The sequence below is a fragment of the Dipodomys spectabilis genome, unplaced genomic scaffold (assembly GCF_019054845.1).
Source record: "Dipodomys spectabilis isolate Male_0828 unplaced genomic scaffold, ASM1905484v1 ptg000145l, whole genome shotgun sequence".
Lineage (NCBI taxonomy): Eukaryota > Metazoa > Chordata > Mammalia > Rodentia > Heteromyidae > Dipodomys > Dipodomys spectabilis.
Genome location: NW_024870822.1, coordinates 16607940 through 16634493, shown reverse-complemented (window position 1 = coordinate 16634493; position 26554 = coordinate 16607940). Strand labels below are relative to the sequence as shown.

The window sequence follows — 26554 nt, the reverse complement described above, 5'->3', positions numbered from 1 at the left end:
AGGCACATCTTCAAATATTAAGAAAATCTGAAAATCAAGACAGAGAATATACTAAAAACCAAGCACTTAATTTGTAAACCTTGATAAAATAACAGCCTATTCCAGTTTCTTCAAAGGTTGTGTGAAGAGTGGTCAGGAAGTACAGAAGAACAAGATGGAAGACAGGATTTGAAAACAAGGCCAAGATTAAAAGACCTATTTTTAAAAAAATAAGTCCTTTTATAATATTGATGCAAATTAGCATCTATGATAGAAGAAACGACGTGGGACAGACATTACAATCTGACTCTTCCTACGAAGTTCTGTAACTTTAGCACAGATTCCTTTCTGTACAAATAAGTGTACCATATCAGTAAATGCTAGTAAACTTTAAAAGCCATCAGAAATCTTTTGGCTATGACAAGCACTTGATTGTAATTAAATTTCAGTCTTACTATTGAAAAAATATTCAATAATTCTCAAAAATATATCCAATAAAGATCATATAAGTAGGGTGGGGAGGGGTGGAAGCAAATAAATGATGGCAAAGAAAATGTTCTAAACCTATATTATCAAATGGAGTATGACACTATCCTTAAATCAATTTCATTGAAGGTATTTGAGATGGCTGAGAGTATAGGATTTTCTAGTACTACTGTAAAAGATCTATGTGGAGAGTTAGGGTGTTACAATTAGTGATTAAGACAACTTTCATATGGTATTCAATTTTAAAATTAGTTCCTTGTACTTTCAAAAGTCAGAAACAATTCATGAATTACTTCTAGACTGTGTCACATGGTCCCATTGAGGAAGGCTAATAACAATGGTAAACTACAATTCCCAAACTTTGAAGAAAAAAAGATTTTATGGATAAAAATATACAAAACAGCTGGACTTGTTGAAAAGTAAGGATTCTTAGTGGGACATTCCCTCTAATTTCCTATTCTTTTTCCAATGGCTTCAGATAGCCAGAACATTTATTGTAGAATTTTCCTACAAGCTTAGTTCTGTCTCCAATCCTTCATATTTAGAATGAAGGACAAATATTCTTAACAGCATTATCGCATTTTCTGATGCTGACCTTGAGACTTAGCTTCCTTCCAGCCATGTCTGGAACTGCTTGGACTTGAGGCCAAAGTGATAGCAAGTCTGTAAGTCTGACTTAAAGAGTGAAACTAAAGTCCCAAGGCCCAATAAAATACCAGTATAGGAAACACCCCTTTTTTTTCTACCTGGGGAAAAATTCTCTTCACAGTGCATAGTTTGAAACAAAGTGCAATATGGGCACAAGGAGAAGGTGGTGCTCTTGAAATACACAAATTTAAACGTTTTTGGTTTTTGCCATTTATATTAGGGAAGTTAAGCTAAAAATGCAAAGTCAAGAGGTACAGGGCACACTGGGATTCCAACGTATCTTTATGATGGGAAGGTTATCTTTTTGATTGTGAGGGAAACCTCACATGTCACTTCCTTAGTTTTTAAACTATAACTTTTTCAAATCTACTGTTTGAATAACTTTTTCAATATAAAAATGAATTTTTAAGATTTAAAATTAATCAGCACAATGACCTTGTCTATTTTATATTAAAACCAACATAACAATCTGAAAGGAAAACTTGGAAAATATTCCTATACTGACATTTGTATTTTTAACTTGGAAACTTAAAAAAACATTGCCAGATTCCCTAAATTAGTAAGAATGCTCAGCATCCAATCCACAAATAATGAAGAATACAATATAATTTATTCTATTTTGCACTTCTGAGTCACAAGGATGACACCCATGTGATAATTATAAAGCCTACTCTACATTTTTGAGTTCTCAATCTGAACACAGATTAGGACAGGCCACTTATTGCTGACAACATTCATGAAGGGTCAAGTGCTTCATAAAGACAGTAAGTTTGACTAGAAGTTGAACAGTATCCTCCTCACACATCAGTGGAATTTTAAAAGGTGGAGACAATCTTTTTTTTTTTTTTTTAACCTTAAAGCAGCAAAGGAACAATAAAAGATTGACTGGTGAGTAACCCCACAGAGTGCATAGCTCATCAGGACAAAGGTTAACATCTGTGAACAGGTGACTTCATAAGAGCACACAGCAGACATTTTACCATCTACATTAAGATTTCACCCTGGAGTATTGAAAATACTTTATGCTCAAATGACAGCCTGCATTGACAGTATGCATTCCTTCTCCTTGAGTACCCAAGTACAAATATAAAATGGTAAGGAGGCTTATTCAGTCTGAAGGCAGGAAATCCTTGCAGCAGTCTTCCTAGAGTTTTACAAAAATAAGCAGCAGCTAACGTCTCTTCAGCTTCTTAACCTTTCGACGTTTCATTTCTTCTTCCTCACGTCTCATTTCCTCTAAGTCTTCTTGCATACCTAGTCTTAAGCTGTTAAAAAAATTTAAACAGTATTTAATATACATGAGATTGCTACTTTAAAAGCAACATGAAATTTCAACTGGGAGCTCACATGGATTGTGCTGCTAAGCCATTACTGTTTTAAGATGCCTTGATATAAATTTATCTCAAAAGTATTTAAAAATAGGCCTGGGGATTTAGTTCAGTGGTACAATATCTGCTTAGCATGCACATGGTTCTAGACTCAATCCACAACACCAAAAAGACTAAAAAGCAAAAAAGAAACAGTAATATTTTTTCCCAATAGCTTATTCTGGCATTTTATCTAGTTAGAGGAGAGGAGGTCTAAGAGGAAGAAAAGAGGCTTCCTACTGTAGATTAAGACTGAAGTGAGCCGGGCGCTGGTGGCTCACGCCTGTAATCCTAGCTACTCAGGAGGCTGAGATCTGAGGATCGCGGTTCAAAGCCAGCCTGGGCAGGAGAGACCGTGAGACTCCTATCTCCAATAAACCACCAGAAAACCGGAAGTGGCGCTGTAGCTCAAGTGGTAGAGCGCTCGCCTTAAGCTGAAGAGCTGAGGGACAGCGCCCAGGCCCAGAGTTCAAGCCCCACGACCGACAAAAAAAAAAAAAAAAAGACTGAAGTGAATTACAATAATGAAAACCCTAAGCAAAGTCATCAGGGTACCTCCTACTCAAGAAATTATCAGTTTATCCAGACAGCCAAACATGAATTAGGTGGAGGGAATCTAACAACCTGAGGCTAGCAAGATTACATCTGAAGTGGAAAGAAAAAAAAAAAAAAAAAAAAATCACAATTAGAATTAGGGGAGGCTTCTAATTTTCTATAATATACATGTGAGGCACTATAAGCATCTTGTATACATATCACCTCAATCCACTATCTCAGCAAGGGAAAGTACAGTTTCATTTCACAAATGAGAAAAAATTTTAAGAGTTAATGCATTTCACAAGACAATATGTTGGAAATAATCTGTACAACTCAGAGTGAGAGAAAGATTAGAGGGGGAGGGAAAGTGAGAGAAAAATAAGGGAAAGGGTAAAAAGTTTGACAAGAAATGTACTTATTATCTTACTTATGTAACTATAACTCCTCTGTGCATCACCATGACAATAAAAAAAACTTAATGCATTTGTCTAAGGCCCTTACAGCTAATTGACAGGATGATAGTTCAGAACTGTGTAGGCCAAAACACATTTCCAATATTCCAAATGTAGCAACAGGCAGAATTATTTATGTTTTTGGTGCTGGTCCTGGGGCTTGAACTCAGGGCTTGGACACTGACCCTGAGCTTTTTTGCTCACGGCCAGCATTTTACCACTTGAGCCACAGCTCCACTTCCAGCACTTTTGGCAAGAGTCTCATGGACTTTCCTGTACAGGCTGGGTTCAAACCGTGGTCTTTAAATCTCAGCCTTATGAGTAGCTAGGATTATAGGCGTGAGCCACTGGCACCAGGCTGAAAAGAACTTTTAGAACATCTGTGCATGAATGTATTATTTTTTGCTTACCTCTTTGCTTCTTCTTTTTGCTGCTCTTTCCAGCTACTTTCCATGTAACGTAAGGCATAATCACTTTCATCTTTGTATCTAATAAGAGAAAATCAAAATTGTAAAAAATAAAATTCAGCTTTCTAAAAGATCTACATCTTCTCATTTAAAAAAGAAATCTTGGCTGGAGTAGCAGCACTTGCCTAAAAATATCACTTTTAGCCAGGTACCAGGGTAGCTCACACCTGTCATCCTAGCTACTTAGGAGGCTGAGAACTAGGGGATTGTTTCAAAGCTAGGGAGTGGAGGTGTGTTTCAGATGAGAGCCAGCTAAAGAATTGGACCAAAAAAAAAGAAAAAAGAAAAAAAAAAAGGTTCAAAACTAGCTGGGAGGAAAAGTCCTCAAAATTCCATCTCCAATCAACCAGCAAAATGCTGGACTGGGAACTGGGAAGGTGGTTCAGTGGTAGAGTGCTTGCCTTGCATGCATGAGGCCCTGGGTTCAATTCCTCAGCACTACATACACAGAAAAAGCCGGAAATGGTGCTGTGGCTCAAGTGGTAGAGCACTAGCCTTGAGCTGAAGAGGTAAGGGACAGCACCCAGGCCCAGAGTTCAGGACTGGAATTGTGACTCACGTAGAAGAGTACCAGCTATGAGCAAAGAAGCCAAGTAAGAGCACAGGTCAAGTTCACACTCTTGACAGTGAGGCATGCACATGCACACATAGACCTCTTCAAAAGAAACACATTTTTAGTATCATTCCTCCTTGCTTGGTGGGAAGAGAGCGGAGCAGATAATGGGTATAACTGGATCTCTGCAGTACAGACATTCAATGAGCTATTATTACCCCAAGAAGTGACATTACCCTGAGAAGTAATTATTCCTGAATATAATATAGTGTTAAGTAAAGCACCAATCCATAAGGCTTTTTCAACTCAATCAGCTATGTCCTTGATAATTCACATTAAAATCGAGAAAGCACAATGAAATTTTTTTTTTGGTAGGTTGTGGGGCTTGAACTCTGGACTTGGGCCTGTCCCGGTGCTCTTCAGCTCAAGGTGAGTGCTCTACCACTTGAGCCACAGTGCCACTTCTGCTTTTCTAGTAGTTTATTGGAGATAAGAGTCTCACCGACTTTCCTGCCTGGGCTGGCTTTGAACCGTGATCCTCAGATCTCAATCTCCTTAGTAGCTAAGATTATAGGTGAGCTACTGGCACCCAGCTTGAAAGTTGTTTGTATATATCATCTCATCTAACACACACACACACACACACACACACACACACACACACACACACACACACACACACGTGCATGCACACATGCCCGCCCCATTGTCAGAGACAGATATGTATATACACACACACACACACATACATACATACAGTAAATAGGTCAATGGTTTGACCAAGAACATGTAGCTAGGTTAGTAACAGATTTTCTATTTTCTTTGAAGACAAGGTCTTGCTATGTTGCCTAGACTGACTGGCCTTAAATTCACCACCTTCCTACTTCAGCCTCCATTACACCTGGGCTCAGATGAGATTTTTTTTGTTGTTAGTCATGGGGCTTTAACGCTGGGCCTGGGTGCTGTCCCTCAGCTCCACTTCAAGGCAAGTGCTCTACCATTTGAGCCACAGTGCCACTTTCTGTTTTCTAGTGGTTAATTGGAGATAAGAGTCTCATGGACTTTTCCTGCCCGGGCTGGCTTTGAACTGCAATACTCAGATTTTAGCCTCCTGAGTAGCTAGGATTGCAGGTGTGAGCCACTGGAGCCTGGCTCAGATGAGATTTTTTTTTTTTTTTTGTCGGTCGTGGGGCTTGAACTCTGGGCCTGGGCGCTGTCCCTCAGCTCTTCAGCTCAAGGCGAGCGCTCTACCACTTGAGCTACAGCGCCACTTCCGGTTTTCTGGTGGTTTATTGGAGATAGGAGTCTCACGGTCTCTCCTGCCCGGGCTGGCTTTGAACCGAGATCCTCAGATCTCAGCCTCCTGAGTAGCTAGCAGCGCCCAGCTTCAGATGAGATTTTTAGATCGGATTTTTAACCTAGTTCTTCTGTCCACTCTATAAGGTATTTTTGTTGTTGTTGCTTGGTTTTGGTGCCAGTTCTGGGGACTGAACTCAAGGCCTAGACTCTGACCTTAAGCTTTTTTGCTCAAGGCTAGCACTCTACCACTTTGAGCTACTTCCAGCTTTTTGGTGGTTAACTGAAGATAAGAGTCTCTAGGACTGTCTGGCCTAAGCGGGCACTGTGAACTTCAGATATCAGCCAACTGATTAGCTAGGATTACAGGCTTGAGCCACTGGTGCCAGCAAGTGTTTTTTTTGGTTTTTTTTTGTTTGTTTATTTGCTTTTATTCTGCTGGTCCTTTGGCTTGAACTCTGGGCCGGGGTGCTGTCCTTAGCTTCTTTTGCTCAAGATGAGCATTACCACTTGAGCCACAGTGCCACTATCAGCTTTTTTGAGTAGTGTATTGGAGATAAGAGTCTCCGGAGTTTCTTGCCCAGGCTGGCTTTGAACCGCGATCAGGCTGGCTTTGAACCGCGATCCTCAGATCCCAGTCTCTTGAGTAGCTAGGATTACAGGCGTGAGCCACCAGCAACTGGCAAGTTTTTTTTTTTTTAATGACTTTAAGATATTACAAATTCTCAGATCCAGGAGCTTATAAAAATTACCAACAATTACTAACTTAGATAAAGAATTGTGATACATTATTTGTTTTACATGTACATTGCCTAATTTAATCCTTCCAAAATATCATTTAGAAAATAAATTACTGGGGGCTGGGAAGGTGGTTCAGTGGTAGACTGCTTGCTTTGCATGCATGAGGCCCTGGGTTCGATTCCTCAGCACCACATAAAGAGAAAAAGCTAGAAGTGGTACTGTGGCTCAAGTGGTAGAGCGCTAGCCTTGAGTTGAAGAGTTGAGGGACAGCGCCCAGGCTCAGAGTTCAAGCCCCACAACTGACCAAAACAAAAACAAGCCTCAATTTTACCTAGCTATTAAGTGGGGAAATTTTATTTCAAACCCCTGATATAACAATAAAAATAGTTCTCTAATATGCACATTTATGAATTGGATTCAGTAATGCAGACTGAAAAGCCTGCATTGTCAACAACCTTAGTTACATCAGAGCTGCCAGTCCTATACTACTGTCCAAAGACCACATTCTTGACCTGTACTATCTTTTATACAATTAGAAAAGCCTTTCTAGTTAGAAAGGCTTTCAATCTGGCTCTGTAAAAAGCTTTCTGACTCCAATGCCAATCTACTTCTATTATAAAGCTGCTTCACTCTCCTAAATATTTAGGAGAGTTCTTTTATAAGAACAAGCCTAAAAGTGCAATTTTTTAGCTTTTATGCAAATAACTATACAAACTATTATTAATTAAAAATACTGTGTTAAAGAATAACTATATTTAGCTGGGCGCTGGTGGCTCACGCCTGTAATCCTAGCTACTCAGGAGGCTGAGATCTGAGGATCATGGTTCAAAGCCAGCCCGGGCAGGAGAGACCGTGAGACTCCTATCTCCAATAAACCACCAGAAAACCGGAAGTGGCGCTGTAGCTCAAGTGGTAGAGTGCTCGCCTTGAGCTGAAGAGCTGAGGGACAGCGCCCAGGCCCAGAGTTCAAGCCCCACGACCGACAAAAAAAAAAAGAATAACTATATTTAAAATAACTATGACCCAAGAGTTTCTAATTAAACACTCTATTCAACACTACTATGAATATTTCTCCCTCATAATGTGAATTATTCAAAATAAGCAAGCCATAGTAGTACATAATTGTAATCCCAACACTTAGGAGGCACTTAGGAGGTTAAAACAAGACAACCTCAGCTACATAGCATGACCCTATCTCAAAAAACTAAACAACGACAACAATGAAATATACCATATTTATCTAAATCTTGAGACTTACTTTTTTCGGTCATAGCCAAAGATTTCCCGAATGTGCTTGGATATTTCTTCCTGAGGTTCTCCTTCATCCTCAATAAAATCATCCATTTCAGAATCATATTCATCATCTTCTTCCTCTTCATAGTCTCGTTGCCTTTTGTAACCAGGAAAGGGAAGCCTCTGAGGACCTAAATACAGAGACAAATATTTGTAATTAAACCTCAAAGTATTTCTAGTAGAGTTCTACATAAATTGGGATCTTTAAAAATATTTAAAAATTAGGGCAAGCAGGCTGGCTCTCAGCATGGTGCCATGTTATTCCTGCTGCATATGGGATCTAGAAGGAACGGAATGCCTACTCTAGGGCTTATTAGAAATGCTTTACTACATATATTTAGCTTAGTAGTACTGTACTTCTGGGACTTAAAAGATTAGCAGAATTTCTAAAACAATAAAAGTTATAGAATCATGAAATTTGTGTTTGTGTGTGTGCGTGATGGTTCTGGGGATTGAACTCAGATCTTGGGTGTTGTCTCTGAGCTTTTGTGCTCAAGACTAGAACTCTATCACTTGAGTTGAAGTGCCATTTCCAGCTTTTTGGTAGTTAATTGGAGATAAGAGTCTCAGGGACTTTCTTGCCCAGGCTAACTTCAAACTGCAATCCTCATATCTCAGCCTATGGAGTAGCTAAGAATTCAGGTGTAGCCGGGCGCTGGTGGCTCACGCCTGTAATCCTAGCTACTCAGGAGGCTGAGATCTGAGGATCGCGGTTCAAAGCCAGCCAGGACAGGAGAGACCATGAGACTCCTATCTCCAATAAACCACCAGAAAACCGGAAGTGGCGCTGTAGCTCAAGTGGTAGAGCGCTCGCCTTGAGCTGAAGAGCTGAGGGACAGCGCCCAGGCCCAGAGTTCAAGCCCCACGACCGACCAAAAAAAAAAAAAAGAATTCAGGTGTGAGCTACTGGTCCCTGGCAGAATCAGGAATGTTTAGTTATGTCAAGGAAAGGCATCAAAGTCACACAATTCTATTTTGATCACCATAATTTCTGTCTATAAATTTTAAGTCCTGTACACACATAGCCCCAGCTATCAGAAGGCTATGACAAGGAGGATCACTGTACCCAGGAGTTCAAGATCAGCCTGGAAAACATAGCCAAAAAAAAAAAAAAAGGAACAGAATAGAAATTATAGAAAATTGTTCAAACTGAGCAATTTTGGAAAAACTTTTAACTATTTTTTGCCATTTTGCCAAAAGGATTAAAAAAAAAAAACCCAAAACAAAAACAACTCCACAAAAGATAGGCATGAGCTAGTAGGCCAATACTGGGAACAAGTGCATTCTAGACTTTGACTACAGACACTCCTTTTGTTGTTCTATGATGGTTTTTAATATGTATGGCCTGTTCTCCTAGCTCAGTTTCTCCATCTTGACATTATATAACATTATGGCCAGATGATTCAGTGTTATAGGAGGCTGCCTTGTGCTATTTGTATTAGCGGCATCCCTGTCAGTAATATGCCCTGTTCTGAGCTGTGACAATTAAATGTCTCCAGATATGTAAAATGTCACTTTTGGGTGTCTAGCTGAATTAGGATTATTTTTAAAAAATTACATCACTTGTTTCTTCTCACATTCTACACAATGTTTAACAAGTGTTTTAACAAATGCCTAATAGCATGTAGACCAAGCAACTAGCAGGTACTACCAACAATCTTGTACCTTGGTCCTAACCAGTGGTTAGAACCTTGATTACTATCCTTGAAGAAAAGTAAGGACAGTCTAAAATAGTTCATGGTACATAAACAGGTGCTTAACACATTTTTGGTGAGTGAACAACGCAATAAAGGCTTCAAGCTTGAAATTATAGTATCATAGTTAAGGACAGATCTCTTTATGATAAAGATCTCTTCAGGACAAAGAATATTTTATCTGTTAAATCACATAGGGCATGTACAGTAACACAATCTCACAAATGACAAAACCAAGATTATTATCTTGGGGATACTGCAGGGATCAACAAAGAGGACCCTACATAAGCCTTCTTTCTAAACTCTTACCCAAACCACTATCATTAAAGGAATTCTTAGGTACAGGGCAGACAAAGTATCAAGAGTCTATCAGCACTAGCACACATTAATGGGTCCTTGGTTACATTAAATGAAGTACTCTCTTCCTAGTACAAATATATATTCTATAAAATGAAGGGCACAGTCTTACCTTGGGCAGATCTATAGCCAGGTAGAGGAGGCCTCATTCCATTCATTTGTCCACTGTTGGATCGGCTAATAATATTCTTTGAGGAAATTGTTTCTGACACAACAGTACACTTGGGCTTTGTGGGGGGATCTGGGCTACTAATTGTTTTCCCAGGTCCGAGGCTGCTCACTGGTCTCCCAGGACCTGAAGTACTGACAGTTCGTCCAGCTGGAACTGAACCACTTATGGATCGCCCAGGGCCACTTACTGACTTCCCATGGTGGCCTGGGCCACTCACTGGTCGTCGAAGTTCATGAGGACTGCTTCCTGGCCGCCCAAGGCTTCCAGAGTTGCCCACAGGTCTTCCAGAACTACCTGAACCACAGCTGGGTTGACCAGGGCCACTTGAGCTGCTTGTAGGTCGTCCAGGACCACTTGTACCACTCACTGTCCACCCAGAGGCATTTGTGTTATTGGCTACCTTCTTGGTCCCACTGACTGATCGCTCAGTTCCTGAGCTGGAGCTGCCATTCTGGCGCCTGGGAACAGGGGCAGAACCATGAGTGGGCCGAGTTGTACCTAAGCTGGTCCGCCCAGGGGCTAAGTTGGAGCTGCTGCCAGTCTGCTTGATACCTGAACTCTTAGCTTTATTGTTTGGAGTAACCGTGAGCCCAGGCTTGGAATGGCTAGGATTAGGAGATTTTTTGGCTTTGTGCTCAGTGGCAGATTTCTGAGTCCCACTAGCAGAAGTCTTTGGGACACTTGGTGAATAGGTGCTGGAGTGAGGCTTTTTCGCCCCATTGAAAACAAGTCTGTCATGACCCTCATGAATTGAGGGTTGGGAGCTACTGCCAGATCCTGACTTGGTCCTCTCTGCTGGCGTGAATTTGGATAAAGACAAAACTGAGTGTTTCCCATTGGCTGGGCTGGGTCTGGATTTCTTCTCAGGATGAGGAAAAGGTACTCCCTTAGAAGAAGGTTGCCTGTCCCCAGAACCTTTGCTAAGTTTTGTCACCATACTTTCTTTCTGAATGGGTACCTTTTTGGACACAGTTGGAGGTAGTTTTGCATCTGTCTCAGGTTTCTTTTTCCTATGCTTTCGTTCAAGGAATTCACGCTCCCGAAGTTCTTCTGCAGTCATAGGCCTTTCTTCTGATTTCTTTACTACTTTGATCTCCACTGGTTCAAACTGCTTTTTCTCAGCCAGTCTCAGTAAATCAGTGAAGTTCATAGGTGGTGGGGCACTTTTAAGGGGGACCTTTGGTTTGCTTTCAACTTTGGGAGGTTCCTGCTCTTCCTCATACTCCTCCTCTGATACTGCTTGATTGTATTCATAGAACGCATTCTCTTCTTCCACCTCATACTCCTGGTCTGGTCGATGGCTGGTGTGGCTGTCCACTGTTTGCCTCTTCTTTGACTTTTCCTCAATAGGAATCCCATCATAACCATGGAAATTATCCTTAGTCCTTTTGGCCATAGCTCTTGCTTTCTTGTCATGTTTGAGCTCAATTCGCTTTCTCACTAGGTCTTCTTTTCTCTTTTTCTCTTCTAAGGCTAAAAGGAACAAAATAAAAACATATTATTTATTTCAAGGTCTCAAAACAGCAGAACGCTCATGTGGCATTGGTAGGTAGCCAAAACAATCTTCAAGTTATACTTTGAAGATATCTAGGAATCAAATGAGGAAGTTGCCTGAACAAATACCAATTGAGTCATTTTTACATAATGAATAGATCATGAGTTTTTCTACATGACTAAGCAATTGGGGGACTTGGTTTTCAGCTTTAAGTACACCAATCAATTAGTACCCACTTAGAATTTTGTTAATAATTACAAATATTCAAGCTTTTTGAATAGCTATTTACATTAAGTATAACTTCTTGAGATTACTAGTTTAAAAAAAAAATCTTGTTTGGCAGGGGGAAAGAGGGGTCCTGAGACTTGAACTCAGGACCTAAGCTTTTGCTCAAGGGTAGTGCTCTTCAGCCACAGTGCCACTTCTGGCCTTTTCTGAGTAGTTTATTGGAGATAAGAGTCTCATGGTACTGGTAGCTCAGCCTGTAATCCTAGCTACTCAGGAGGCTGAGATCTGAGGATCATGGTTCAAAGCCAGCCCAGGCAGAAAAGTCTCCATGACTCTTATCTCCAATTAACCACTGAAAAACTGGAAGTAGATCTGTGGTTCAAAATGCTAGAATGCCAGCCTTGAGCAAAGGAAGTTCAGAGCAGCACCCAGGCCCACAACCAACAACAAAAAATTTCATGGACTTTCCTACTCAGGCTGGCTTTGAGCCATGATCTTCACATCTCAGCCTCTTGAGTAACTAGGATTACCACATCAGCACCTGGCTAAAAATTTTCCTATTTTAATTACTGAGCTCTAAAATAACTTACTAATTTAAAAATGTAATATGTACAGTTTCAGAACCAAAGTTGAAGAATGGCATTGTTACTGGGGGCTTACTATGGTCATAATAACTAACTCCAATAACTTTTTTGTTTTAAATGGTGGCTTACTATGTTATCTAGGCTCATATCAAGGTCCTGGGCTCAAATAACTATCTTGACTCACATTCCTTAGTAGCTGGGACACACCACTATGCCTAGCTCCAAAAACATTTAAGGCAGATTAACAAATAAACAAAGAGCAAACTTCCATCAAACAACCAATACATGAACACATGTAAAGCTATACAAAGTCAATCCAGAGAGTCACACTCACTATCTGAAATCCATGGCCAGTTATGTTTTTTTGTCTACAAACAACCACTGGTTAAGTACATACTAGATATGAAAATGGGAATCTTTAAAATGGAGAATAAGGCATACATACCTTTTCGTCTAAGCTCTTCTTCTTTCCTTCGAAGAAAAGCTTGTACCGCCTCTGATTGGACACCTTTAACTTTTGGGTCTTTCTTGGGAGGTCCCACTGCCAAACTGTATCTTTTCTAAAAATAAAAACAGAGTAAAAACAATAAGCAAACCAACCTTACAAAATATATTGTCTAGGGGCTGAAGGGGAGTGGTGGTGGCAGAGATATAGCTTAGTAGAAACAGTGCTGGTGTAGAATGCCCCAGGCCTGGGTTCAATTCCCAGTGCCACTAACCTCCCCTTTCCTCAGAAATAAGTGTTTCCAAGCCCAATTTTCCTTTTTTTTGCCAATCCTGAGATTTGAAATCAGGCCCTGGGCACTGTCCCTGAACTTCTTTTGCTCAAGGCTAGCATTACCACTTGAGCCACGGCACCACTTCCAGCATTTTCTGTGTATGTGGTACTGAGGAATCGAACCAGGGCTTCATGCATGCTAGGCAAGCACTCTACCACTAAGCTACATTCCCAGTCTCAATTTTCATGCCAAAAAACGGCCACGTTTCTATACACTATTTTGTGGCAAGATCTTATAACTTCATAGGTTACTTTGCTTAAAACAAGGAAACATAAATTTTGAAATTTGTTAGTTGCAAACCATAGTTTTATCACAGCAATTTATAGCCTAAAAGCATTTCAAAGAAATTTAGGGGTACTACTTAGCATTTGTGAAGCATTGGGTCAATTCCTAACACTGCAGAAAAATAAAAATAGAAGGAAAGAAAGTAGAAGGGAAGGAGGGGGGAAGGGAAAGAGGGAAGAAAGAAGGGAAGAAGGATGGGGGAGAAATGGAGGGAATGAAATGTAAACAGAAAGGACCTAATTCTCAGTAATCTTTAGCTGCAGCCTTACATTTATTAAATATTTGCTGTACAAACTCTCATTTATATAGGTTTCCATATCATCTAAAAAGTGCTGGTTCTATCTTGGCACAGATGATATTCTTCTGAACCTTAATAATTTAAACAAGGGACAAACAATTCGCCTCCAGGACCATTCACATTAAGTTTATGGGCTAGGAAATAAAGGTGTTATTTTTGGTTTATTTGTTCTGTTGTTTTTTTGTTTTGTCAGTGCTGGGGCTTCACACAGTAGGCAAGTACTATATACTACTAAGCTTTAGGCTCCTCCACCCTGGAAATATGATTTAAAAAGTGTTCTTCCTCTTTTGTCTTGTTAGGCAGATATCATTCTCATCCACCGCATTTGTTAATGACCTAGTAGAAAATGAAGTAATCTCTGAGAACAAGTAAGCAATTTATAAACCTAAAACAAATTCCCACTATGCGTAAGAAATCCTTGGAGGAAAGCCAAAGGCTCTGTGCAGTAAACTAAAGGTTGCTAAATACAAACTATCTTGAAGCAGGCTCAAATTCCAACTAAATTAGCATACCAATAAAGCAGCTGGCCAAGGAGGTAGGCCCTAATCCAACCTGAAAATCCTGCATGATAGCAATGCTAAGAACTTAAACATCTCTGACACAGAAGACCCAAGACAGTATCCAAAATTATTCCCCAGTTATGCTGGCCAGGACACAATGAAATCTCTTAGTCTACATCTTTCTAAATTGAATTGTAGTCTCTTTCAATAGAGGACAGAGAGCAGACATTTAAAGGAGAAAAAAAAGGGAAGAGAATGAGATATAGAACTAGATATGTTAACATTTTCATCATGGAAATTCTACCATTAAAACAATTCCTTCTGGTTGAACCACTACTAAATATCCTCATGCTGCTGATCACAAATATGGTATATAACATGTGAACACTGTTATATATTACAGACTGTGGTAGACAATTTGCTCCAGGGAAGTTAGAATGAACTTGTGACTTTGAAATTATGTAATCATTTAATCACAATCAAAAAAAAAAAAAAAAAAAAAAAAGAACCTCGGGGAAGGGAGGGGATGGTAGGGGGAAAACAATGGAGGGGGTAACAATGTTCAAGAGGAAGTGTACTCATAACCTCACTCATGTAACTGTAACCCTCTGTATAGTAGCTTTACAATAAAAAATAAATAAATAAAATAAAATACAGGCACAGTTCCAGAAAAAAAAAAAAAAAAAACAATTCCTGATTCAAATTAAAATGTTTGAAAACTCATAATAGGCAGAGTCACAAATTAATTCCAGTTTATCTCATCAGGAAGTTTTGAAAGAAAGGAAAGGTTTAAATTTTGTTGCCAAGATTGTAAGATTTTTTTATTCCTGGTTCAATTAATATATAACTCAGAGGGCCAGGTATATATAGCTAAATGGCAGACTGCTTGGCCTAGCAATCAGTCAACTTTAGCTATCAATCAATCAATCAATCAATCATAGATTTACCTGCCAAATCAAAGCTGACAGTTCCCTCCAGAAAAATTAGAACATACATATTATCAATACTTATTTAACAAGACAAGAATGTTATCTAGGTAACACAGCACCAAGCATCACACAACATGATTATGAGACATCTTTTGTCCTAACCTGGGACTCCAAGGGATAAAAACTGGGATATTATAACAGAAAAGCTGTTTGGAACTGAGAAGCCAAAAAAGAAAGTATGAGACAAAGTTGAATGTGTTTGCCAAGTTTTGGTCATTTACCTAATACATCTTTCATGAATTTTTACTTTTTCAATATACTTCCTGAACTACTACTATGAGCAAATGAACCTAACACTTTGATCTATTACTCTAGTGCTGAGATAGAGCTCAGAATATTGATGAAATGCCTCCGCTGAAAAGCTATAGTTTTCCATTTTATGTCAATATGTATAATAACTACTGAAATATAAAATACCCCGTTTTATCACCTAAAATCATGGTTCAGCCAGTCCTTTATGTAGTGCCTTCGAAGAAACAGTGACTTAAGAGACAAAAATATAGAAAGGCAGAAAAACAAGAAACAGTGTTCAGGAAGTCAGCTCTGCTCTGAAAAGAATTACAAAGACTATTTTTCCTATTTTTCTCTCTGTCATTTCCCAGGTAAATATTAAAATTTTCTTTAAAAAAAAGTACTACTAAATTTGCTTTGGTACTTGGGTTTGAATGCAAGGCCTTTACCCTTTAAGGCACAGCTCTACTCCTTAAAAATTACTAAGCTTAGGCTGGGAATATGACTTAGTGGTAGAGTGCTTAGCTAGCATGCATGAAACCCTAAGTTCGATTCCTCAGTACCACATAAACAGAAAAAGCCAGAAGTGGCACTCTAGGTCAAGTGGTAGAGTGGTAGCCTTGTGCAAAAAGAAGCTCAGGGACAGTGCCAAGACCCTGAATTCAAGCCTCGGGACAGTCAAAAACAAAAAACAACAACAACAAAAAACCCAAACCAAACCAAAACAAAAAACCCAAAAAACTGGGGCTGGGAAGATGGCTCAGTGGTAGAGCGCTTGCCTTGCATGCCTGAGGCCCTGGGTTTGATTCCTCAGCACCACATAAGCAAAAAGAAAAAAGCCGGAAGTGGCGCTGTGGCTCAAGTGGTAGAGCGCTAGCCTTGAGCTGAAGAGCTGAGGGACAGCACCCAGGCCCAGAGTTCAGGCCCCACGACCGGACCCAAAAAACAAACAAACAAAAAAAAACAACAAAAAACTACTAAGCTTAAGGTTATGTAAACTACAGTACTTGTGATCTTCTCCTAGATCTCTCCTATAGTGCAAGTCTCTCCTTAGTTCCTTTGCCCATTTAGTGATTGGCTTATTCATTTGGGAAGGGGTTAATTCCTTGAGCTCTTTGTATATTTTGGATATTAGGCCTTTGTCAGATATCAGGACTTATTACTTCCTCTGAAACTTGAAATGCACTCAAAGACACAGATGTAAAGAAAATAGTAAAACATTCTCTTAGGCAAAATTGAGATTACAACTTAAAATCTGGAGGAGTGGGGAGCTGGGTCACCACAAACTTCTTTTTTCTATTTTTTTCCCTCTGATATTGGGGATTAAACCCATCATCTGCAAATGTTAGCAAATATTCCACCAGCCATGATGGTTTCACAAAACATCTTTAAGATGCAATCCACATGCCATAAAATCCACTCATTTAATGTATAATATTTTTGTAATATTCAGCAAATATATAACATGTGATATATAACCATTACTACTGACTTCATCATAAAAAGGAATCTGGGGGCTGGGAATATGGCCTAGTGGTAGAGTGCTTGCCTAGCATACATGAAGCCCTGGGTTCAATTCCTCAGTACCACATAAACAGAAGCCAGAAGTGGTGCTGTGGCTTAAACAGTAGATCAAAAGAATCTCAGGGACAGTGCCCAGGCCTTGAGTTCAAGGCCTAGGACTGGCACACAAAAAAAGAAAAAAACAAACCCACAACAACCCAACAACACCAAAAAATCCCACTTCCTATTGTTGAGTGATATTCCTGGTGTCCACTATGTATTTTTTTAAACTCTCTAGATTTATCCATCCCAAACATTTCAAGGCAAGCTCTTTACCACTGAGCCACCTTCCCAGCCCCATCCCAAACATTTCATATAAATGAAAGCATAGCATGTATGGCCATAGTTAATTCTGTGTATTAACTTGTTAAACATAACAGCATCCAGTTATTTAACCATATACTAATCTAGATGTTGCTGTGAAGGTGTTTTATGGGTGTTATTAACATCTACAATTGATTTTAGATAAAACATATCCTTTGTGATATGAACCAGGTTATGCCATCGATATATAAAGAACTTCTAAAGCTTATTACAGAAGGTTACAGAATTAACTCCTGTCTCATTTTTCAGCCTACTGGCCTAGCCTACTAATTCTGGACTTACCTGGCCAAATAATGAATTCCCTAAAATAAATCCTACTGGTTCTATTTCTTTGGAGAACTCTGTACTCAGCTTCATTTTGGAGCATGTTATCAAGATTCCTATCGTAGCATGTGTCAGCATATCATTCATCTAGTGGGTAAGTAATCATTTCTCTTTCTCTCTCTCTATATATATATTTATAAATCTATATATCTGTCTCTCACATATAACTTCTATTAACTATTCCTCAGCTAGATATCCAAATTGTATATGTTTTGGCTATTATGAATAATATTGCTGTTAACATTTGTATTCAAATGTTATGTGGACATATGTTTAGACCTTAACCTTGAGCTGGCTAGTCCTTTGGTGAGACACTGCAACAATGGTCTTTATTTCAAAAGATTTTAAATAATGGAATATTTTATAACACTCCAAGCCTACAGGGGTACCCTAGTAGAGCATGACTTTTGTTTTTTACGGCCTCAGGCTCGGAGTACATTATATTTTATTTAATAAGGCAGAGGGCTGGAGGTGTGGTAAGAGTGATAAGAATGCATGCTTATAACAAGCACCAGGCCTCAAGTACAAACCTCAGTGCCACAAATAAACTGATCGATAAATAAATATAAGAAGAAAGCAGAACGACTTGGCATTTTCCCATGCCAGTAGTTATATGTAGCTCTAATAACAGCACATCAATTCTGAATCTGATTCAAGCACCAGGCTGCTTCATTGTTTGAGGTTCATGAGAAGCAGCTGGACAAGTTTCTTTTATACTAAGCCTATCCATTCTGTTATACTGCAAACCAACACTCATTCTGTTGGACCCGAATGAATAATCCACAACACTGGTGCTTATACCATTCAAACAAAGCACTAGAAAATTTGCCAAGATTTTTAATTCTGAAGCCAATGTGTACAAAATATCAATCCACTTTAACATATGTGTCTCTTGTATTGAAACTATCACACCTGTAATCTTAGCTACTCAGGAGGCTGAGATCTGAGGATTGTGGTTCAAAGCCAGCCTGGGCAGGAAAGTTCATGAAACTCTTACCTCCTTTAAAAAAAAAAAAAAAAAAAAAAGGAAAAGAAAAGAAGAAAAGAAAGAAAAGAAAAAGAAGCCATAAGTACAACTCTACCTCTTGAGTGTAAAAGCCCACGGACACTATCCAGGCCCTGAGTTCAAGCCCAAAGACCAACATAAAATAAATTAATTAAAAAAATTAAAGTGCTTTTGGCCTGGAAATATATATTCACCAAATGTGTTACAGTTTTCTTGAAAGCTAATCTTTACTCAGGAGGTAACATATTTTTGTAATTGTAAAACATACATATTTCCTGATGACTTAGAGAAAGAAACAGCAAAAGGAAAGAAATGTAATATCTGATTTGTAAGAAATAGTTTTATTGTTAAAGTTTGTAGAGTTCACAAGCTTTGTAGATTAAGATAGTGATGATTATTATTGTGAAGGTTATGTTTGTGACTTTAGCTAAATATAACTATGCCAATACCAGTATTGTGAAATTTATGTAGTCAATCCTCACTTTCAATTCTCATTTCTTATAGTAAGAATATTTAAAATTTAGTCTTAGCAACTTTGAAATATACCATTATTATATGTATTCACTACACTGTGCAATTGACATTCACAAACCAAAACTTATTTTGTACCCTTTGACCATTATCTAATTATCTTTATCTACTATCCTCTATAAATATAAATATCCTTTGCACCTATAAATTCAATTGTTTTAGATTCTACAAAAAAAACAAGAACATTTGTCTTTCTGGGCCTAGGCTTACTTCACTTAACAGTGTTCTCTATTCTATCTACATTCTCACAAAATGACAAAATTTCCCTTTTTAAAAAGATTTTCCTCTGTGTATGCATGTGCAAGCAAGCATGCCAGCACTGTTGCTTAAAGTCAGGTATCTTTTTCCTGTTCAACTTGTTAGCTCAAGGGGCTGGGAAGGTGGCTCAGTGGTAGAGCGCTTGCCTTGCATGCCTGAGGCCCTGAGTTCGATTCCTCAGCACCACATAAGCAAAAAGAAAAAAGCCAGAAGTGGCGCTGTGGCTCAAGTGGTAGAGCGCTAGCTTTGAGCTGAAGAGCTGAGGGACAGCGCCCAGGCCCAGAGTTCAGGCCCCACAACTGGACCCAAAAACAAAAACAAAAACAAAAAAAACAACTTGTTAGCTCAAGACTCCAATGTGGCATTTTTTTCTTGTTATTACTTTGGAGATGGATTTGTATTGGACTTTTCTGCCCAGGTTGGTTTCAAACCAATCTTCATTCTTCAGATCTCAGCCTCCTCAGAAGCTAGAAAAAAGCTGTCTCAGGCACTGTACATGTCATCTTTAGATCTGAGTGAAGAACATCCAATTTACAGATAAAATATTACCTACAGGAAAAAGTTTCCTACAGAAACTTTTGTTGGCTACTTCAAAATAAAATGTTGCTATTAAAAAAAAAAACACCAGAGACTTTTCATGCTATTCTATCAAATAACTACTACTTTGTTTTTGTTATTGAAGCCGGGAAGGGGGGGGGGGGGGGGAGGATCAAGGGCAAGGTTACCAAAAATATCTTTTCTCCTCTAAATAAAACAGAGCCTGTGAGAATGACTAGTTACATCACCTTTGATCAGCTGTTATTTGTATTCAGATTTCCACAGGGAAATAATAGTGAGCCTAATATTTCTAGGCATGATGCAATCCTTTGTTTTAAACTAAAGCATTATGAAGTAACTATTTCCTTTGAAAGAAAGAAAGAAAAAAAAAAACCAATTTGGGAACCTAGTTGAGCAGCTCTATTTCCCAAATCCAAAATTTTTAGGTACTGACATAACATCACAAGTGGAAAATTGCACACCTGACTTCACACAATGGTCAAAGTCTAAACAAAATATACTAAAAATACTACATTAAGACTGTATACAAGATACATTTAATATAAATGATTTTTTGTTTAAGGTTGGCTCTCATTTCCATTATATATCAAATTTATGCATATATTATAAAACGAGAAAGAACCTAAAATCCAATTTACTTTTAACTACAAGTATTTCAGATAAAGAATACTCAACTTGTAGCTCTAAGCCAGATATATCAGCTGTAATAGGATCCAAATGGGAAGTGAAAATGAAAACAGATGGCTAAAAGGTGAGAAAGAAATAATTACACACAAAAATGGAGTGACAAAGAATAAACAAATACAGCAATGGTACTCAATGGACACTATGTTGAAAATGAACTACACAACTGTGGGTAGGGATGGGAGGGGAAAACTGGGAGAAAGTGAGGGAAGGGGTGACATTACCCAAAAGGAAATGTACTCTTTACCTGACTTATGTAACTGTAACTGCTCTATATACCTTTATAATAACAATTTAAAAAACCCAGAAATACGGCTGGGCGCTGGTGGCTCATGCCTATAATTCTAGCTACTAGGAGGCTAAGGTCAGAGGATTGCTGTTTGAAGCCAGCCCTGGCAAGAAAGTTCATATGAGATTCTTATTTCCAATAAACCTCCAGAAAACCAGAAACGGCGCTGTGGCTCAAGTGGTAGAACACTAGCCTTGAGCTGAAGAGCTCAGGGACAGAGCCCAGGGACAGAGTTCACGCCCCATGACCAACAAAAAACAAACAAACAAAAAAACACACACACCAAAAAAAACCAAAAACCAAAAAACCTCCAGAAATAATCACTAGAAAGAAATGTACCTTTGCTGTCAATTATTGAAAAACTTCAGTGGCTCCTAGACCACTGAGTTTCAACCAAGCAGAATCCATATAGGGCAAAGAGGATGCCTCTTGGAATATGAAAATTGCTTGTTTGTAATAATCTGTTACATGTAGGATGTCTTATATTTTTAAAAAAATTAAATAGGAAACAAGACTTCAACTTTACTAATTACATATTAGTTTATTCTAAAATGTAAGAAGGCTGCCAGGTGCCAGTAGCTCATACATATAATCCTAGCTATTAAACTGGGCGCCCACGGCTCATGTCTGTAATCCTAGCTACTCAGGAGACTGAGATCTGAGAATCTCGGTTCAAAGCCAGCGGGGGCAGGAAAGTCCGTGAGACTCTAATCTCCAATAAACCACTAGAAAACCGGAAGTGGCACTGTGGTTCAAGCAGTAGAGCACTCACCTTGAGCTGAAGAGCGCAGGGACAGCACCCAAGCCGAGTTCAAGCCCCACGACCAACAACAACAACAACAAAAAACCCCAAAACCCTAGCTATTTAGGAAGCTGAGATCTGAGGATCACAATTCAAAGTCATCCTCGGTATGTAGGAAAGTCCCTGAGACTCTTATCTTCAATACATTACAAAAAAAAAAAAGCTAGAAGTGAAGCTGTGACAGTGGTAGAGTACTACCCTTGAGCAAAAGCTGAAGGGCAGTGCCCAGGCCCTGAGTTCAAGCCTCAGGACTGGCACACACAAACACATACACACAAAAGAATGTAGAAAGCTTGGATTAGAGCTCAGGGGTGGTGGACCACTTGCTTAGCATTTGAGAAACGCTGGGTTTGATCTCCATCAGTCCAACAAATGAATGAATGGATGAATTAACTAATCAATCATATGCAAATTAAAAATATGGTTTTTGTTAGCATTTACAAAATATGAAGTATGGGTAAATGGGGATGTGAATACTCGTCATATTTGCAAGTGAATTATCTTCTTCAGACTGTGTATAAGATATATGATAGATAGGGCTGGGAAGGTGGCTCAGTGGTAGAACGCTTGCCTTGCATGCATGAGGCCCTGGGTTTGATTCCTCAGCACCACATAAGCAAAAAGAAAAAAGCCGGAAGTGGCGCTGTGGCTCAAGTGGTAAGCACTAGCCTTGAGCTGAAGAGCTGAGGGACAGCGCCCAGGCCCAGAGTTCAGGCCCCATGACCGGACCCAAAAAAAAAAAAAAAAAAAGAAAAAAAAGAGATATATGATAGATGAATTAAGTTAAAGTAAGATCATGGATTAAATTTAACAGTCATTTACTGTTTTATTCCTCAATAGTTTTCTTTTGTGACTTTCATGATGTGTGTGTGTGTGTGTTTAAAGTTTTGTTTTTTAAATCGCCCCATTAGTTAGGAAATGGAAAGACTTGGAAAAAATTATATTAAGTGAAGTAAGCCAGGCCCAAAGAAACATAGGTCCTATGGTTTCCCTTATTTGCAATAACTAGTATATGTCTGGAACAAGCAGAAAAGGTCAAAAGCTATGTACATATAACCAGATAAGATTATGTTAAGCGAAATGAACCCCAAGATAGGGACACAAGTGATTTTTTTCTTTCTTGCTATTGTTCCTAACATATTTATAATGTACCATGTGATTTTTTTTGTTTCTTTGTATGTTCCTCCCCCACGGTATAACCCTTGTTTTCACTGTATTTGATGTTGGTGCCCTGCATCTTGTATATACACTTCTCTAGCTTGGGGAGGGGAAGGGAAAAAAACAAAATGCTTAAATAGGGATACAGGTTGACCCATTACAACAATGAGATGTACAAGACACTATGTTGAAAAAACCAACCTTACAATTTAGGTGGGGAAGGGAGGGAGAGGGTAGTGTAGTTGTGGAGGTGGGAGGGAAGGGATGGTAGGGGAAAAATAAAGGAGGAGGTAACAATGCTTGATAGGAAATGTACTCATTACCTTGCTCATGTATCTGTAACCCCCTCTGTACAGTATTTTTACAATAAAAAAGGTATTAAAAAATTGTATTAAGTGAAGTAAGGCAGACCCAAAGAAATATATGGCCCATGGTTTCCCTCATTTTCAGTAATTAGTATACATTTAGGATAATTTTATCAGATGAGTGGAAAAGCTCAAAAGCTCTCTCTCTATATATATAATGTGTATATATATACACATTATATATATATATATATATACACATTATATATAGAGAGAGAGAGACCAAATAATATCATGCTTAAATGAAATGAACCCCAATATATGGACACAAGAGGTCTTTCTTTATTGTTGTTTTTAATGTACTATGTGATTTTTTTTGTTTCCTTTGTGTGTTCTTCCCCTATGGTATACCCCTGTTGGCACTGTACTTGATTTTGGTACTCGACATCTTGTATATACATTTGTCTAATTTGGGGAGGGGAAGGAGAATAATAAAACAGAATGACCCACTGAAACAATGATACCCACAAGACAGTATATTGGAAATGAACTTTAAAACTGGGGGGGGGGGGAGGTGAGGGAGGTGGGGGAGGGGTGGGATAGTGAGAGACCAACAAGGGAGGCGTTAACAATGCTCAACAAGTAATGTACTCATTGCATTACTCTGCACAGCATCTTTACAATAGAAAAAAAAAGAAAAAAAGTTTTGTTTTGTGTGTGTGTGTGTGTGTGTGTGTTTTGCCAATCCTGGGGCTTGTACTCAGGGCCTGGGCACTGTCTCTGAGCTTCTTTTGCTCTAGCCTAGCACTCTTACCACTTTAGCCACAGCACCACTTCTGGCTTTTTCTGTGTATGTGGAACTGAGGACTGGAACCCAGGGCTTCATGCATGCAAGGCAAGCACTCTACCACTAAGCCACATTCCCAGCCCCCATTTAAGGATTTTAATGCTAACTAAATCAAACTTCTAGGTTTACTAGCTTTCTAGGATTGGGAGCAGGAAGCATGATTCATAAAATATATGCCTGTTATTTTTCTATTAAAATTTAAATTTAAATTCATCAATTTACCTTTTTTTCTTTCATTTCATGTTACTGCAAGTACAAGTAAAAGACACATAATTTGGAAATACCTGTTTCTGATTACTTGTCTTTTCTACTGGAAGCTATAATTGACTTTTAAAATAAGAAATTACTAGCCTTGAGACGAAAAAAAAAAAGCTCAAAGCCCTGAGTTCAAGCCCCAGGACAGGAAGGAAGGAAGGAAGTACAGATCATTATCCTGGGCATCAAAGCTAGTATTATCTATCTTTGATCTCTACCGAAATTCAGGAAGATCTGGAGTGGAATTCTAAGTCTACAGCACGATTTAAGACTCAAGGCAGGTGGACAACTGAATCCTAGCTACTCAGGAGGCTGAGATCTGAGGATCGCAGTTCAAAGCCAAACCCGGGCAGAAAAGGCTGTGAGACTTATCTCCAATAAACCACTCAGAAAAACGGAAGCAGCACTGTGGCTCAAGTGGTAGGGTGCTTGCCTAAAGCAGAAGAGCTGAGGGAGAGTGCCCAGGCCCAGAGTTCAAGCCCTCCATAACCGATCAAAAATTTAAAAAAAAGACTCAAGGCTTAGGGAAATAATTATTAGTATGCAGAATATGAACTACATAACCATTTGTATGTTAAATAAGTAGACCTAGACTTTTTCACTCCTTATTTTATTATTTTCAGATCAATACTTTCAAAAGGGTTAAAGAACTAGCCAGCTATGACAGGAAAAGTAACAGGAGAGAAAAAGTACTGCAAAACATCTAGGAAATGAGAACCCAATACATTCCAATTGAATTGACTTTGAAAAGATGTTTCGCACCTCACTGCCCAGACTGTGGGTATCACAATGCAATTCGTCGGTTTACAGCTGTGCTGCGGGAACCATCTGAGGTTCCAGCTATGACTAGTCCATGCAAAACAGGTACAACTCCATGAAGCCGACTGACACCCTCTACCACTTTAATAGTTAGCTTTTACGCTTGACACTCCTCTGCGATTATGAGCTTATCGGCAAACGTTCGTTCATGAGCAAATGGGACCTAGGTTTTCAGCAAAGACTAAAATCTGGAAGGCCACGAGTAAAAATGGGAGCTGAAAGAAACTCACATTACCCCCCCCCCTCCATTCCACTACCCCCTCCCCCACCCGCGCACTGGGGACGGAACTCAGCGCCTCACGCCAGCTAAGCAAATGCTGTAACCTCACTCAGACCGCTAGCTCCTGCGTCGTTTGACCGAGGATTTCCTGGAATACGCTCAACAAATGATTTTTTTTTCTCTTTCTCTCTCCCAACAAAAAGGGGATCACTTCTCCCCCAGCCCCAGCAGGTGATTCCGCCGCCGGTTCCTCCGTGGGTGGGGCCGCGAATGAGAAATCACTAAACCTTTCATCGACGATGGGCGACAAATCGGCCCGAAGGCCCCCCCAACGCTCTGAAATCAAGTCCCCGAAACAGACATCCTTCCTCCTCAACCCTGGGCTGAAGTTTGTGCCGAGCCCCGCCCTCCGCTATCAACCAGAGCTGGAGCCCACCCGGCGCCAGGAGCGCCTGGCTCCCCCCCGCTCTCCCTACAACTCGGAAACACCCAGGTCACCAAGTCACCAGGAGACTCCCATCTTGTCCCTCCAACCCTCCACCCCACGCTCCCAAGAGCATACACCCAACAATTGGGAGGGAGGGCGGTCCCGCTCTTTGATCTCTCGGGAGCCCACTTCCAGGCGGCTGCGCCCAGAAGTTCCAAGCCACGTCTGAACTTGAAGCCGGAGGGAGGGGGGTCTCGCACAGGGACGCCCCGGTGGCTACTTACCGGAACATGGTTGACACCTTGTCCTTTGGAAGCTATCAGGAGAATTTCCCTGAAGTCCATGTTTTGTCGAGGAGAGAGACTGGGCTGGGCTCTCGGGAAGGAGGCTGAGCGTGCCTCGCCGAGAAGCCCCGACGCCCTAAGTGAACTTCCTCCGCAACCCCTCCGCTACCCCTCCAAGACGAGACCACTTCCGGCGCCTGCCAATGCGGTCTGACCGCCCCTCTTCCCTTCAGCTGCCTTGTATCCTCTCAGGGCCGCCCCGCCGACCTCGCGAGTCTTGCGTCACTTCCGCTTTCTGGTTTGAGACACGTAAGACGTGGTACGTGGCTGCTGGCGTAGACTCAAGAGGGCGGGACGAATCTTTTATCCACCAAAGAGAGGCGGCCTTGGCAGGCTGCGGGGGTGGGGCTAAAGGGTGGGATCTTCTTTGGCAGCTTGGGCTCCGGGTTGCTCATCTTGGAGTTCCCTC

At 39.9% G+C, this 26554-nt stretch overlaps 1 protein-coding gene across 2 annotated transcripts; it reads right to left on the bottom strand.

Moving 5' to 3' along the window:
- Nucleotides 1–221: 221 nt before the first annotated feature.
- On the bottom strand, nucleotides 222–26352 carry Spty2d1 (SPT2 chromatin protein domain containing 1). 2 transcript variants are annotated; one of them, XM_042691442.1, is made up of 6 exons: nucleotides 26086–26352; nucleotides 12795–12909; nucleotides 9983–11515; nucleotides 7785–7950; nucleotides 3880–3957; nucleotides 222–2378 (listed from the first exon to the last, which is right to left on the bottom strand). In XM_042691442.1, the coding sequence occupies exons 1-6, from the start codon at nucleotides 26143–26145 to the stop codon at nucleotides 2285–2287; spliced, it is 2046 nt and encodes a 681-aa protein (XP_042547376.1). In that variant the 5' UTR covers nucleotides 26146–26352; the 3' UTR covers nucleotides 222–2284. The 2 variants fall into 2 exon arrangements, with proteins under 2 accessions (XP_042547376.1, XP_042547377.1); XM_042691443.1 differs by lacking the exon at nucleotides 222–2378 and having other exon boundaries at nucleotides 3885–3957; nucleotides 7781–7950.
- Between the last annotated feature and the right edge of the window lie 202 nt (nucleotides 26353–26554).

Coding starts and splice junctions, on each gene's coding strand:
- Spty2d1 (XM_042691442.1), bottom strand. CDS start 26,145: ATGGACTTCAGGGAAATTCTCCTGATAGCTTCCAAAGGACAAGGTGTC. Junction 12,910..26,085: donor AAGGTGTCAACCATGTTCCG/GTAAGTAGCCAC, acceptor TTTTATTTTTAG/AAAAGATACAGTTTGGCAGT. Junction 2,379..3,879: donor CAAAAAGAAGAAGCAAAGAG/GTAAGCAAAAAA, acceptor TTTTTTTAACAG/CTTAAGACTAGGTATGCAAG.